Below are 13016 nucleotides of genomic sequence, written 5' to 3'. Positions count from 1 at the left end.
TTTTTTATAAACTTTCTTTTATATATTGCATTACATATATTGAGAGTTTTTTAATGAAATCAGTCATCGTCATCAATCATTTTAGAACTTAATGTTGCTCTATAAAACTGAAGCATGGAAGTGCGCAGTATATTAGTCCGCGCTGTTTATTTGAAATGTCAGCAAGTCGTAAACAAATTGGTTTATCGTTCAACTTGGTTCGGTTCTGAAATACGTTCCGTTTTCCATTCCCACGATTCGATTATAAGTATAACTACAATATTTCTTTAAGTGTTTTATGTCCGGTTACTATATATTAGATACGATTCGTTTTGCTTACAAGGCGTAATTAACTATAGTCTATTCCAAATACAAGAGGACAAAAGCCAAATAAACAACATTTGACATCAAATTGACGCGATATCAATGGTGAAAAAATGTCATTTTAAACGTCGACGAAACTGTTACCGGAACTTCGGAAATAATATAAAAGTGGAAATAAGTAGTTTAGTGGAACAGTGTTGCATTGTAAACAAAGATATATTAGTCAAGAAAGTGCACTGCTAACGTGCACAATATAACTGAGCTATTAGCAAATAGCGTGGCATACGTAAATCTAAGGTTTGTTTATCTTTTTTCCTTCTTCGATTGGAATAGACTATAAAGAAATCGAAGGTTTCGAAGTGTAACGACGTTCGGTGTTAAAAGTGATCGGTTACCGAGACTAGACATTAGATATAGAAAAATAATATTCATAACAATTGACTAAAGTATTTCAAAATTGACAACATTAATAACTATAAACGATGTATTATAACAGTTGGCCCGTTTCGAAGCCGAAAGTCCAGACGAACTGGCTCTAGCCGAAGCGGCTCTGGCATACGGATACGAACTTCGAGGAAGATCGCCTGATGACGTGGAATTGGGAATACGTGGGGAATTATCTCACCTTAAAGTGTTACGTGTACAGCAATTTGATTCTAACAGGAAGTGCATGTCTGTGGCACTTCGAGTGCCCACTGGTCAGGTAAAAATGAACCCAATTTTAATTTTAATAATATATATAATTGTATGTATACGTAATTAAAAAGGTTCAAATTAAAACAGGCTGCTAGTGTCATTTATATAATTCAAAAGTCCTTGTAAAAGTCAGCCTGTATACGTCACCGAGGCCTCTTATAAACTCCCTTATAAGACTTAGTTAAACAATAATTTATAACAAGGGCTGCATAAAATTAGAATCAGCATCAAAATCCGACGGTACGCTACTATACTTTGAAATTATAATATGCTATTATTTTGTATCTGGATTATAAGTAAACATCGACTATGATAAGTTATCGTATATCGTATTTAATAAACATGTTTTTTAATCTTCAGGTGGTTCTATACGTAAAGGGAGCTGATAGTACAGTTCTTGGAGCTCTAGCACCAATGCGAGCTGGATCCGCAGAAGCGGCTGCCTTTGAAAGGACTAGGTCGTTGCTGTCAGAGTACTCCCGTGCTGGTCTACGTACACTGGTTATGGCGAAACGGACCATGCAGCCTGCGCTTTGGGAAGAATGGCTCGCTGGTCATGCTCGTGCATCTGAAATCGGTGAAGGTATAAAACTTTTTATAAAAAATAGACTCCACCGTCTATTCCATGATTCATTGTTAAAAAAAAACGATGTTCTCAGGTAGAGAAAAACGACTGCGAGATTCATTAGCTCGACTGGAGAGCGCTCTTACCCTCGTCGGAGCTACCGGCGTAGAAGACCGTCTCCAGGAAGACGTTCCGCGAACCGTACGAGCGTTGCTCGACGCGGGAATAGTGGTTTGGGTGCTGACCGGAGACAAACCCGAAACGGCCATAAATATCGCTTACTCCGCGGCGCTGTTCTCCCAGAGCGACCGACTCCTACATTTGATGTCTCGGGATAAAGTAAGATTTCGACCACATTTGTTCACACCACATTCCTTAAAAAGTTCTCAAATATAATTTATATTGATTTAAAAGTCGCTGACGCAGTCGAAGCATGATTATAAGATTCCGACGTCCTATACGACTGTCAATAAATTGCGACGGCCTAGACATTGGAAGTGAACATCCAGAGCCGGATTTAAGGTGGAAGCCAGGTAGTCCTGGGGCCACAGGAATGGAAGCCCTAGTTATTCTTTTATAAATTAATTTGAACATTTTCATTTCTAATAGTCAGGTTTGTAGTAACATGTTTCCTCCTTGAATCGGTAACTTTTAAATCAATTATTAATGATAATACTACTGTAATAATTCGACTATCGGGATCTGTATCGCGACTGTACCGTGGCCGGCGGCCGGCGTCCGGCAGGAGCACGCCGAGTCCACCATCAAGAGCTACCTGGAGGGCGGCGCGGCGGAGGGGGAGGCGCGCGGCGCGGGGCGGGCGCTGGTGGTGGACGGCCGCACGCTCACCTACATCCTGGACCGCCGCTCGGGCCTCGTGGCGCCCTTCCTGTCGCTGGCGCGCCGCTGCTCCGCCGTGCTGTGCTGCCGCGCCACGCCGCTGCAGAAGGCCTACATCGTCAAGGTGGGCCCCGCGAGACAGACAGATACGCGCCGGCTTCCTCGGTGTCGCGAGGAACAGTTCGTTTCCGACATTCGTATGGATGTATATGTAGCGTCAAATCTATCTCGTTTTCTTTACAATTCATTTTTGACTCTCGGCTTACAAAATTATAAAAAATATGAGTAATCCTAGTTCGACGCCCAAAACCTAAATTCATCGAGATATTCACGCGTGCAAAACGGTTAAAACCAACGATAAAATCGGCTATTACAGCCCAGTACTCGTCCTGGCGTCTCTTGTTATCGGCGTATGTTTATCGTGGTACAATTATGTTCTCAGGCAGTTAAGGAGGAGCTGGGAGTTACGACTTTGGCTATCGGAGACGGAGCGAACGACGTCTCGATGATACAAACGGCCGATGTTGGAGTCGGTGGGTGTTCATATCGATACTAAATTACAAAATTGTGTGTAATGCTAGTCGACTAAAATATTATTTTTGAACAGGTCTGTCGGGTCAGGAAGGTCGTCAAGCAGTAATGGCATCAGACTTCGCGCTCTCTCGGTTCAAATTCATTGAAAGGCTACTCCTTGTACATGGACATTGGTGCTACGATCGCCTAGCGAGGATGATTTTATACTTTTTCCTGAAAAATGCCGTAAGTTTTATGTTTTACATACTAAGATAATATTAATTTTAATATATTAGTGACGTCAAAATATAACAAATTATTTTACCCATAAAATACTTTAAATATATAAGATAATTTAAATAAATATTATTATTATGTTTGAAGAAACTCATTTAAGATTTGTTAAAAAAATAAAATGTTTATTAATTTACAGACATTCGTGTTCATAGTATTCTGGTACCAGCTGTACTGCGGGTTCTCGTCGTCCGTGATGATAGATCAACTGCACCTCATGGCGTACAACCTCGCCTTCACCGCCTTCCCCCCCATCGTCATAGGTAATTTTCATCGTCATTTTTAAACTTCCTATGACTATTTTTATCAGTTGGAAATGCCAATACATAACGTGTATGCTACATGCGCGACGGTTTAAGGGCCGCCTAGCCATGTAAAACGTCGCAGGATCGATTCTATCTCCTTGGGCTACTTTAGGTCCCCACTCCTCACACAAGCTTTGAGCTAGTATCATTAGTGCTAGTAAGTCGTCGTACGAGGTAACAGTATGAAACAGTATCAGTAACCCCTTCCACCGGGCGCGGTCCGCAGGCGCGTACGACCGCGCGGCGCCGGCGGCGCTGCTGGGCGAGCGGCCGGGCCTGTACGCCGCGTCGCGCCGCGGCCGCGCCTACCGCGCGCACTCCTACTGGCTGGTGCTCGCCGAGTCCGTCTACGTGTCCGTCGTCGTGTTCTTCGTGGCCGCCACCGCCTACTGGGACACCGACGTCGACCTCTGGCTCTTCGGCCTCTGCAACATGACGTGCTGCCTCGTCGTCATGCTGGTCTACGTCGCCATCGAGACGAGGAGCTGGGTGAGTCTCGCTCTACGATGCTGCGCATGTCGTGCGTTGGGACTCTCGCTCTTGCGATTTTTATATGAGTGAAAATTTCATCTGTTTGTATTCGAACACTAATTTTTTCATGCAGCTATTCAACAAAAAACTTGTAAGTGTGTGTGTGTGTGTCTGTGGGAAAATTTGGCAACTCATTATGGCTTACTTTACACTTTACACGATCGAAGGCAACTATGTGTAAGAATTACGCAAAACTCACCGTTAATTGTGGCAAAAAAATATGCACATAAATGTTTCGCTTCTGAAGTACACGTTGAACCTTAGTGATGCAAGGAAAACAGAAAAATAAGACGAATACGATGAGCGATACGATCATATATTAAGCACAAGTGAATTTTGATAATGGTTCCCAAAAATACCAAACGGCCGTGTGTCCGTCGCAGACGGTGATCCACCTGCTGGCGCTGTCGGGCTCGCTGGGCTCGTTCTTCGTGCTGACGCTCGTGTACCAGACGGTTTGCGTGACGTGCTTCAAGCTGCCCTCCACCTACTACGTGATGCATCACGCCTTCGTGGATCCCATCTACTGGCTCGTCGTGATCCTCACCACGGTTGCCGCTCTGGCGCCCAGGTACATCCATAAAAAATTTTTTTACTTCATTCTTTAACAAACTTTCTTTTTTTTCATTTACCGGCATTCAAGTTCATTTTCTTTCTAAATTTTATAGTAAAACTTTTTACGAGAAATGCTTTAAATTAAAGTTACCACAAACACATAAGCTATAGTGTCTGGTCAAATATAAAAAAATTACAAAAGCCGGATAGGCCGGACGATACAGTAACCCGATAATTTACCACAAGCATACAAAAAACAAAACTATGTCCGACACTGTGTAACCCTAGGCACTTTAGGCCTATAAGATCTAACATGAACAGGGGAAAACCACTTTGACATTATCGCATACTGGATTTTTTGGCTCGTTACTAGAGTAAATAAAAAAAATACATAACAATTATTTACATTAAGGCCTCGAGTATATAAGAAAACATATTATAAAATAAAATTAAACATAAGATATATGATCTATAAACAATGTCACAATCTTCAAACAGTGTCGTATCCGATCCGAAGGGCACAATATCATGTCAACCTGTCCTCAGACTGGCGTGGCACGCCGCGCGCAACTCCATTCGTCCGGGCACGCTGCGGCGCGCCGTGCTCGCGCGCCGCCGCCGGGCGCGCCCCTACGCCGCGCACTACCACACGCCCTCCGCCTCCGCGCACGTCTACAGGTACGCACGCACGCACGCACGCACGCACGCACGCACGTCACTAGCGTGGTACACGTGCTTACTTTAACCCCTTTCTCATTTTTACTGTTACCTTTGCGGGTAAACCTACACACAATATAATAAAACATCCATGGAACCTTGCAGAAGTATTTGCAATGCCGTGAGTCTCTAGCGTGTTCCCTTACGAGTTCTCATAATTCACTCTCCCGCAGGCCGACGGACGAGGATGGACTGCAGAAGACGAACTCGGACGTTGCGGCGATAACGTGACGGCAGTACGCGACTCCACCCGCATACGTTTAACCCTAGGCTGTGATCTGTCGTTAGAACTAATGTATGATAATTATTATAGAGTAATATATGATATCGCTTTTGTACGATACCGCGGGACCAATGCGTCAGTTGTCTTGAGTGCGTCACGACGTGACGGCTGAATCGTGCCTTCCTTATCTCACGCTAGTATTTACATTAGAAAGTGTTCATAAAAATCAGTGTGCTTATGAAGATCGTAATTCGATAGATCTGCCCGATGCTTTTATGTTTTTAATTTCAACTACCGATGTTAATTATGTGTTCAAGTTTTATTTGTACTTATTTTATGCATTAAGATTATTAAACCTCTTTCTAAATTGAATTAACCTTGCCAGCCCCGAATATGTGTATATTGCAAATTGCACTTATATCGACTAGAATGCACTTCGTTACTTAAATTTATTTTTTTAGTTCCGATATAAATTATTTTATGTAGTTCCAAAATAAAAGACTAACTGATGCCAATAATTTATTACAAATTCGAATGATCGAGTAGTGTACTTGTAAATGTGTAGCGGTTTCTAAAACCTCTTGTTTTCGTGTTCATATTGATCGATGTGTGATAGTGTAACCATGAATGTTGAAAATTGTGTATTTTTGTATGAAATGGACAACCGTTGGCTTCCTTCGTGTCATAGCTCGTAGTGTACTTGCCTTGTCGGAGACTGCACGCGTTTGTATAGGCATCTGTCGTCTGTCCTCGTGGCTACTGGTATTGCGCTAATCCAGAAGCAGCGTGATAACATGAGTCAAATATTTCTCAGGTGGCTTACCACCTCAGGTACAGATGGTGAGAAATACACTTGCCGGAGTGCGTTTATAATCTTTACTTCGAATCCAACATTCCATTTTTTCAAAAAACTTAAAAGCATATAAAAAGGCTATTTCTTTTTAAAAGGTTTTAAGAAAAAGATTAGTTAAAGATGTGGGAGGTATTTAAAACAGACAACAGAATTCGATCACTTCTTTAATGTATCACTTTTTCTAGACAAATGTTATAAATATAAAACCTGAATATTTATAAAGTGCCTTTCCCAGCGTACCCGCCGGTGTATTTCTTTCCGTCACAAGTCCGATGACGACTAGATGTTTCCTAAAGATTTGACTATTTTTAATACTGTTTCTAATTGTACATACATTACAGACGAATATATATTTCTACATAAATAATTGTTAATGTACAGTAGGATATTTTTATATAAATAAATATTTGTGTAAATACCTTGTATGTTCTAAGACTGTTGTTCATTTTAGATCTTTTAATTTGTTGATTTATTAAACGTATAGTGTATTGATAAAATATGTATTTTCCAGTCATGTTAAGGCTCTGTTCATCAGATATAACGACGCCTGGAAGGTAGATCTTGCCATAAAATTGAAACTTTAGATCTTGTATGGATTCCTACGTGAATTAAAAAAAAACTGTCCCGCTTCCAGTTTATTCATGGACATGTTAGTTTTAGTAACCTTTCTAATGCTATTAAGGAACATAATTACTTCAAAAAATATTTGTTAATTTGCTGCAATAATTAAAATAATTAAATTTTTATACAATTATGCTCGACTTTTAACAATGAAAATCCATAGTAAAAGTTACACGTTGTGGTTTGCCATAGACAATAAATAAAAAATATCCATTTTAATAAAATTTACCGCTTAATTTTATTAGGCTTATTCTATTATTATTGTTATATTGAAAATTGAAATTGTTTTAAAATGTTCAAAGTACTAAGTTAGTTACCGTTGGTATTTAGGACGATGTAATCGAACAGTATTTTAAATTAAATCGACTAGTCCTTTCAACGAATATTAGTGTTTGCATTTGCTTGCATTAAGTTTAATGTAACAGATCTTCCTATGATTTTTTGAGGTAAAAAAAATTAGCATTTAGCAGAAATTGTATTAAATTATAACAATTATGTTTTATTTATTAATAAATAGTTGAATAATATTACCCATTTTCTTTAAACAATCAATAAAAGTGCATCCGTTGCAAAAAGAGCGCCCTTAATTATCTTATGTCCTAGGCGATCCCGTAAATTAGACGAGCCCTTGTCGCAAAAAAGATAGCAGTTTAGAATATTTAGTCTAGTCAATGAGTCTCAATAAATTTAATCAATATTAAACCAGAATAATTAAAATATATAAAAAAGAAAGCTATCAATTTCAAAATAAATCAGCTTTTTAGTCTAATTTGCAATAAACATAATATATCTCAATACTTTCACTGTCTGCTTAGATGGTCTTTAGTTAAACATTGATCTCTCTATTTCAGTCATTATTTATTCTATATTCGAAAGCGGAAGATTGCATTGTATAACTAATCAAACCGATTAACAATAGTAGGTAAAGTCGTCAATAGTAGGTAAAGTTATAACTTACGTCAATGTAAAAAATATTTATTTGTAATAATATCTAGATCCTTTTTTGTTATGATTGCCGGCGGATGCACTATTAATTAAACTTCATTTGACGCTACTTAAAAAAATCAATTGTGTTTAAAAATTTCAATTCGCGTTATCAGTAGCGCCAAATCAGCGTGTGTTATATTTATTATAGAAAACGACAAGCACACTGGTGACTAGAAAATACATTTATAATCATACATGTTGTTTCATTATAATAATAACAAAATATTTAAATTCTCCAACTTTGTTTTATTATTATTACTTTAATAACCCATACAATTAGAAACATGAAGAACATTACATTATGAGTATTGACTTACTTGACATAATTGTAACGAAAAAAACGTTTAATTTACAACATTGAATATATCTTAGAAGAAAAATGCCAAGAATTTTCATCAAGTTCAGATCCCTAACATCATCATAAACAGGTTACGTATATTACAAAAAAATACCACTTATAATTTCTATACATTTAAGAATTCAGTTATCTTCCTCTATGTGACATAGATAGAGATTTAGTAATTTATTAGCTTTAAAAAATTGTCTTAGTTATGTAGATCTGTGATCTTAGACCATATAACAGTGTGGATACTAACTATATAATAAAAACAATAATAAATCTTTAACATAAGAACTTTGTTCTTTATACAGAATAAAACCTATGTTAAAATCAGCAGGTTTGCCTTAAAGGAATTAGTTTTAATAGCAATAAGGCTAAATGTTTACGAAGAAAGCAAAAAAATTAGTTACAATATAGAACAAAACTGTGTATTTTTCATAGAAAGCAGATATACCTCTTTGGTATGACCAATTATTAAGCAATATTGTTTAAAGGAGTAAAATGAACCTATTCAATGTGCGGTGCAAGACTATATACAAAGATGACAGTTTAAAATTACTTTGAAAATCTCCCAATGATAATAATATGTAGTAAACTGAACATAAATCACAGCACATGTTTCAATATGGCATTCGCTATGTCCATTGAATGATCATTAACCAGAACAATATCAAATTTTTTAACATAATTTTGAAGGTTGGCATCTGTATTACGTCCTAAGAAGCCTATCTTGATGATGACGTCACAGTGCTCCATACCTTCCGCCATGCCTGCATCACCAATGTTATCCCCCATTAATAAAACATTGTTCCTTTCTTTCACCATCTCATAATATTCTGTGTTCTTAATGACTGTTTCGTTCTTATTGTATGTATGAATCACATCTCCTTTTATTCCAATTATGGCTCCTGTATCATCAAATGCCAGAAAGTTTGACACCACCTTTAAAACATAATTTAAATCGTAAGTATTTTGCTAAATGCTCAACTTATAATTAATATAATAAACAAATTCTTGTGTTTGACCAGTGAAGTTAAGTATTATGTTAACAAATACCTTCACATGAGGTAAGAGAAGATTAGCAGCTCTGAGGGCAGCTACCACACATTCTCCGAGTCCTGCAGAGAAAACCAACACAGGCACCTGCTGTGTCTCACTCCATGCTATTAGCTCTCGAACGCCTGTTCTGCAAAAAAATACATAATGTAACATTTACATAGTATTTTCAATAAATTTACTGAATCATAAATTTAAAAAGATGCATTTTTGTTTTATTTAAATATAATAAAATGAGCATGAAACACTATATTTATTTGTAAAAAACAATTAATCTTTATTTTAAGCTTACACCTTACTATTTGGACAACCCGCACAGTCGTACATAAGCTTACTTCAGGAACCAGTAAAATACTTCACTTTATACACTGATACTTTATTCTTCATGTATACATTATTATTTTTGAACTGAATACACAAACATTTCTCGAACATTAGTATTTACAACAATACCAAACGTTAGCGCGATTAAATTTTGGTACAGTGACATCTATTATTTAAATAATAAAACATATAAGAAATAACTTTTAACTAAATACTTTTTGCATAACTCTGACGTTGTATTTAAAAAGTTACACCTAATGACACAAATCGAACTATAGTGATTATACACTATTCTCCATGTGTAGCTCATAAAAATTAAGCACTATGATAATAATTAACTACTATTTATTCTTGAGTTAAATTTCTCAAAAACTGCCATTTATAAAAACAACTACTAGTCTCTAACTCTTTGTAATTTGTAGAAGTAGTAGGTATTTAGTGATGGAAAAAGTGGTTCGAATATGTGCATCTTAACCAATGATTTCGGGTTCAAACCTAGGCAAGCACCATTGAATTTTCATGTGCTTAATTTATGTTTATAATTCTCTCGTGCTCGGCGGTGAAGGAAAACATCATGAGGAAACCTGCATGTGTCTAATTTCAACGAAATTCTGCCACATGTGTATTCCACCAACCCGCATTGGAGCAGCGTGGTGGAATATGCTCCAAACCTTCTCTTCAAAGGGAGAGGAGGCCTTAGCCCAGCAGTGGGAAATTTACAGGCTGTTATTGATTGATTATTCAATGGAAAAAGTAAATAACACTTCTGTTTACACTGTTACACTTACCTGTTGATACCAAACTGTTCAAAACACAAAACACTATATTGTGTAACACTTAAGGGCAAACTAAACTTATGAAATATTATAAAAAACAATGAAAACATCCTTTAGTGAGTACATGCTATGGCAGGTACAAGCTTGTATTAATGTCCTATCTTGTGTAAGTCATACATATTGTTGTATGTAATAAAAAGAATCTGGACCAACTGAGTGATCTGCTAATCAATATAAATATTATATTTATTACATACCTAAAGCACTCCTTCATTTTTTGACTCACTTCTTCGAGTTCGTTTTTTGGAAATTTCATTCCTCTGAAAATAGACAAACATAATATTTTATCTTCAAATTACATTTTTTGTGTACTTTTTAGATTATCTGGTGTATTACTTATTTTTTATTTTTTTTATTTATATTTGCATTATGATTAGATTATCTATAAGATATACTAAGATATGATTATAAATATTGTATAGTATTTAGTATTACTTACTTTAATAACTTGTGGCCAGCCACATACCAATCAACCATGTGCTTGGTCTTGTCTTCATCACTCATCACTGGATCTACTTCAATTGGTTTATATATTTCTGATAATCTATTCTCTTCATCTTTATAATCTTTAGGTATTGATGGGCATTCTCTGAACATACCTTTGTTCAATAAAATAAAATAATTTTAAATAAGATAAAAATTGGATTATGGATAACTTCTTTTCTTTCATTTGACATTCAGATTTAATTCATAATAAAAACAGTTATAACGAAAGTCTTATGTTTCCTAAATAAACATTGGAGATATGAACGTCACTTCTATTATTGAAGCCTTTGTGTATACAACAACGGAAGTTTATATTTTTAAATATCATATTAATTATATTTTGTTACCTAACAAACAATATTTGCTTATGCAAAAACCAATTTTCAGTACCAGAACTGTTATTATCAATATTGAAATACTAGTGAATTAAAGTATATGTTTTATCACTAATTATTTTGATTTCACAATATATATTAACTTATTATAAAGATTATATGCTAGAATAGCAACCAAAACATCCATTTCTCACCGTAGCTAGTCAACACTGGGTCTCCATTATCCATATTGTGCCTTGTCAATGTGTGGTCGAAGTCTGTTACTATTTGTAACTTTTTGTGTCCATCTGATACAATTTGATTTATTTTCTTAAGTAAATCCTCTTTATCTTTGATAAAAACATTCGGTCTGCTTAACTCAGGAATTTCACATAAGTTCGCAAACATTTTCATTGCTGGAAAAAGTGTGTAATCGGTAAATTACACTCATATATCTACTAATTTTATTTATAATATTATATATATATACTATATAGTGTCTTTTACAAAAGGAAAATTTGTACAATAAATCAAAATTATTTTACGTAAATAGCTAATCTTTAAAATACGTTGAAAAGTTGACCCATATTACGTACCTCGCTTTATATAGAATCTAGGTACTTTATCCACTTTAGAATTTAATACGAACACCGAAAACTTCTGATTTTGTATGTTACGAAAATAAATTACAGCAAAAGTGTTCGTCTGCAGACGTATGGTATTGGAATATGGATATGATTTAATGTGTTGGTACTTGGTAGAAGTGTGACAACCAAACGTGACAACTTGGGTTTTGTTTGACAGTACAACTGTCTATAATTTATATTTATTATTTATGGAGTGGATAGGTAGGGAGTATTACCTTTGTTTGTAAAAACTGTCCGTCAAATTAGCTCACCAAACCTAGCAAGCTACAACTACTTTTTTTTTTTTAATTTTATTACAAAGGCAATTTAACTACTTTTTACTGATTTGAATTCTTCAAAATAATAAAAATAGAAAAGTACCTGCAAAAAATTAAAAATTCAGCCATACGGAGTAATATCAATTAAGATGTCTCATCAGTTTTTTTATCATTGAGGGCTTCAAATATTTTTGTGATATTGTTGATTATGATTTTGTTATGCCGTCGGTGAAAATAAGAATTTTGTATATTATATTGTCCTGCTATTATCAAGAACATTCTTGACTAGGCCCGTCCTAATCAAGAGTGCAAGAGGTACAAAAAATAGGCAACGCGTGTTGCGATGACGGTTTATTAAGTCTTAAACATCGGTGAGGCGCCCCTGAAAACCTTATTTCGGGGGAGAGGAGATAGCTAGAATTCTGCTTGCACCCGGGCTTTTGCCCCGCCTTAAGTATTATGATGCTTAAGGCTACTCTATATATAAAACAATGAAAACAACCTTTAGCGAGTTCGAAATCTTTTATTTTATTAATATATTATACTAAGTCAATATTTATATAAAACAAGATGAAGCGCGTTCCGGTGAATGGTTTAGTTTATAGTTCTATTATATAAAAAGGTTCGTTCCGTAGTTGGCCTCGCTTAAAATTTAAACTATTTATATTTAACGTGACATACATTTCATCTTCTTGTATTTAACAGGACACTTTAAAAATAAATCAACGTAAGAAGTGAAACTCGGCTTTACGT

The 13016-nt window shown here is 35.9% G+C and overlaps 2 protein-coding genes across 4 annotated transcripts in view; one reads left to right on the top strand and one right to left on the bottom strand.

Moving 5' to 3' along the window:
* Nucleotides 1–7543, top strand: part of LOC113397195 (phospholipid-transporting ATPase VD) — a 59619-nt gene extending 52076 nt beyond the window's left edge. For all 3 annotated transcript variants that reach the window (XM_064219526.1, XM_026635426.2, XM_026635425.2), the window contains exons 6-16: nucleotides 800–1006; nucleotides 1360–1582; nucleotides 1659–1903; nucleotides 2310–2528; nucleotides 2847–2937; nucleotides 3012–3163; nucleotides 3351–3474; nucleotides 3743–4005; nucleotides 4431–4618; nucleotides 5149–5280; nucleotides 5493–7543. In XM_064219526.1, coding sequence (XP_064075596.1) covers nucleotides 800–1006; nucleotides 1360–1582; nucleotides 1659–1903; nucleotides 2310–2528; nucleotides 2847–2937; nucleotides 3012–3163; nucleotides 3351–3474; nucleotides 3743–4005; nucleotides 4431–4618; nucleotides 5149–5280; nucleotides 5493–5550 — 1902 coding nt within the window. In that variant the 3' untranslated portion in view covers nucleotides 5551–7543. The remainder of the gene's footprint in view (nucleotides 1–799; nucleotides 1007–1359; nucleotides 1583–1658; nucleotides 1904–2309; nucleotides 2529–2846; nucleotides 2938–3011; nucleotides 3164–3350; nucleotides 3475–3742; nucleotides 4006–4430; nucleotides 4619–5148; nucleotides 5281–5492) is intronic.
* Nucleotides 7544–8565: 1022 nt separating this feature from the next.
* On the bottom strand, nucleotides 8566–12103 carry LOC113397198 (7-methylguanosine phosphate-specific 5'-nucleotidase). Its single transcript, XM_026635431.2, has 6 exons — nucleotides 11956–12103; nucleotides 11575–11775; nucleotides 10999–11158; nucleotides 10757–10819; nucleotides 9400–9529; nucleotides 8566–9285 (listed from the first exon to the last, which is right to left on the bottom strand). Exons 2-6 carry the CDS (start codon nucleotides 11771–11773, stop codon nucleotides 8950–8952), a joined length of 888 nt encoding a protein of 295 aa, XP_026491216.1. The 5' UTR covers nucleotides 11774–11775; nucleotides 11956–12103; the 3' UTR covers nucleotides 8566–8949.
* Between the last annotated feature and the right edge of the window lie 913 nt (nucleotides 12104–13016).

This window comes from Vanessa tameamea, chromosome 3 (genome assembly GCF_037043105.1).
Source record: "Vanessa tameamea isolate UH-Manoa-2023 chromosome 3, ilVanTame1 primary haplotype, whole genome shotgun sequence".
NCBI classification, from domain to species: domain Eukaryota; kingdom Metazoa; phylum Arthropoda; class Insecta; order Lepidoptera; family Nymphalidae; genus Vanessa; species Vanessa tameamea.
The sequence above is the reverse complement of the archived record's forward strand: the minus strand, read 5'-3'. Positions and strand labels throughout refer to the sequence as shown.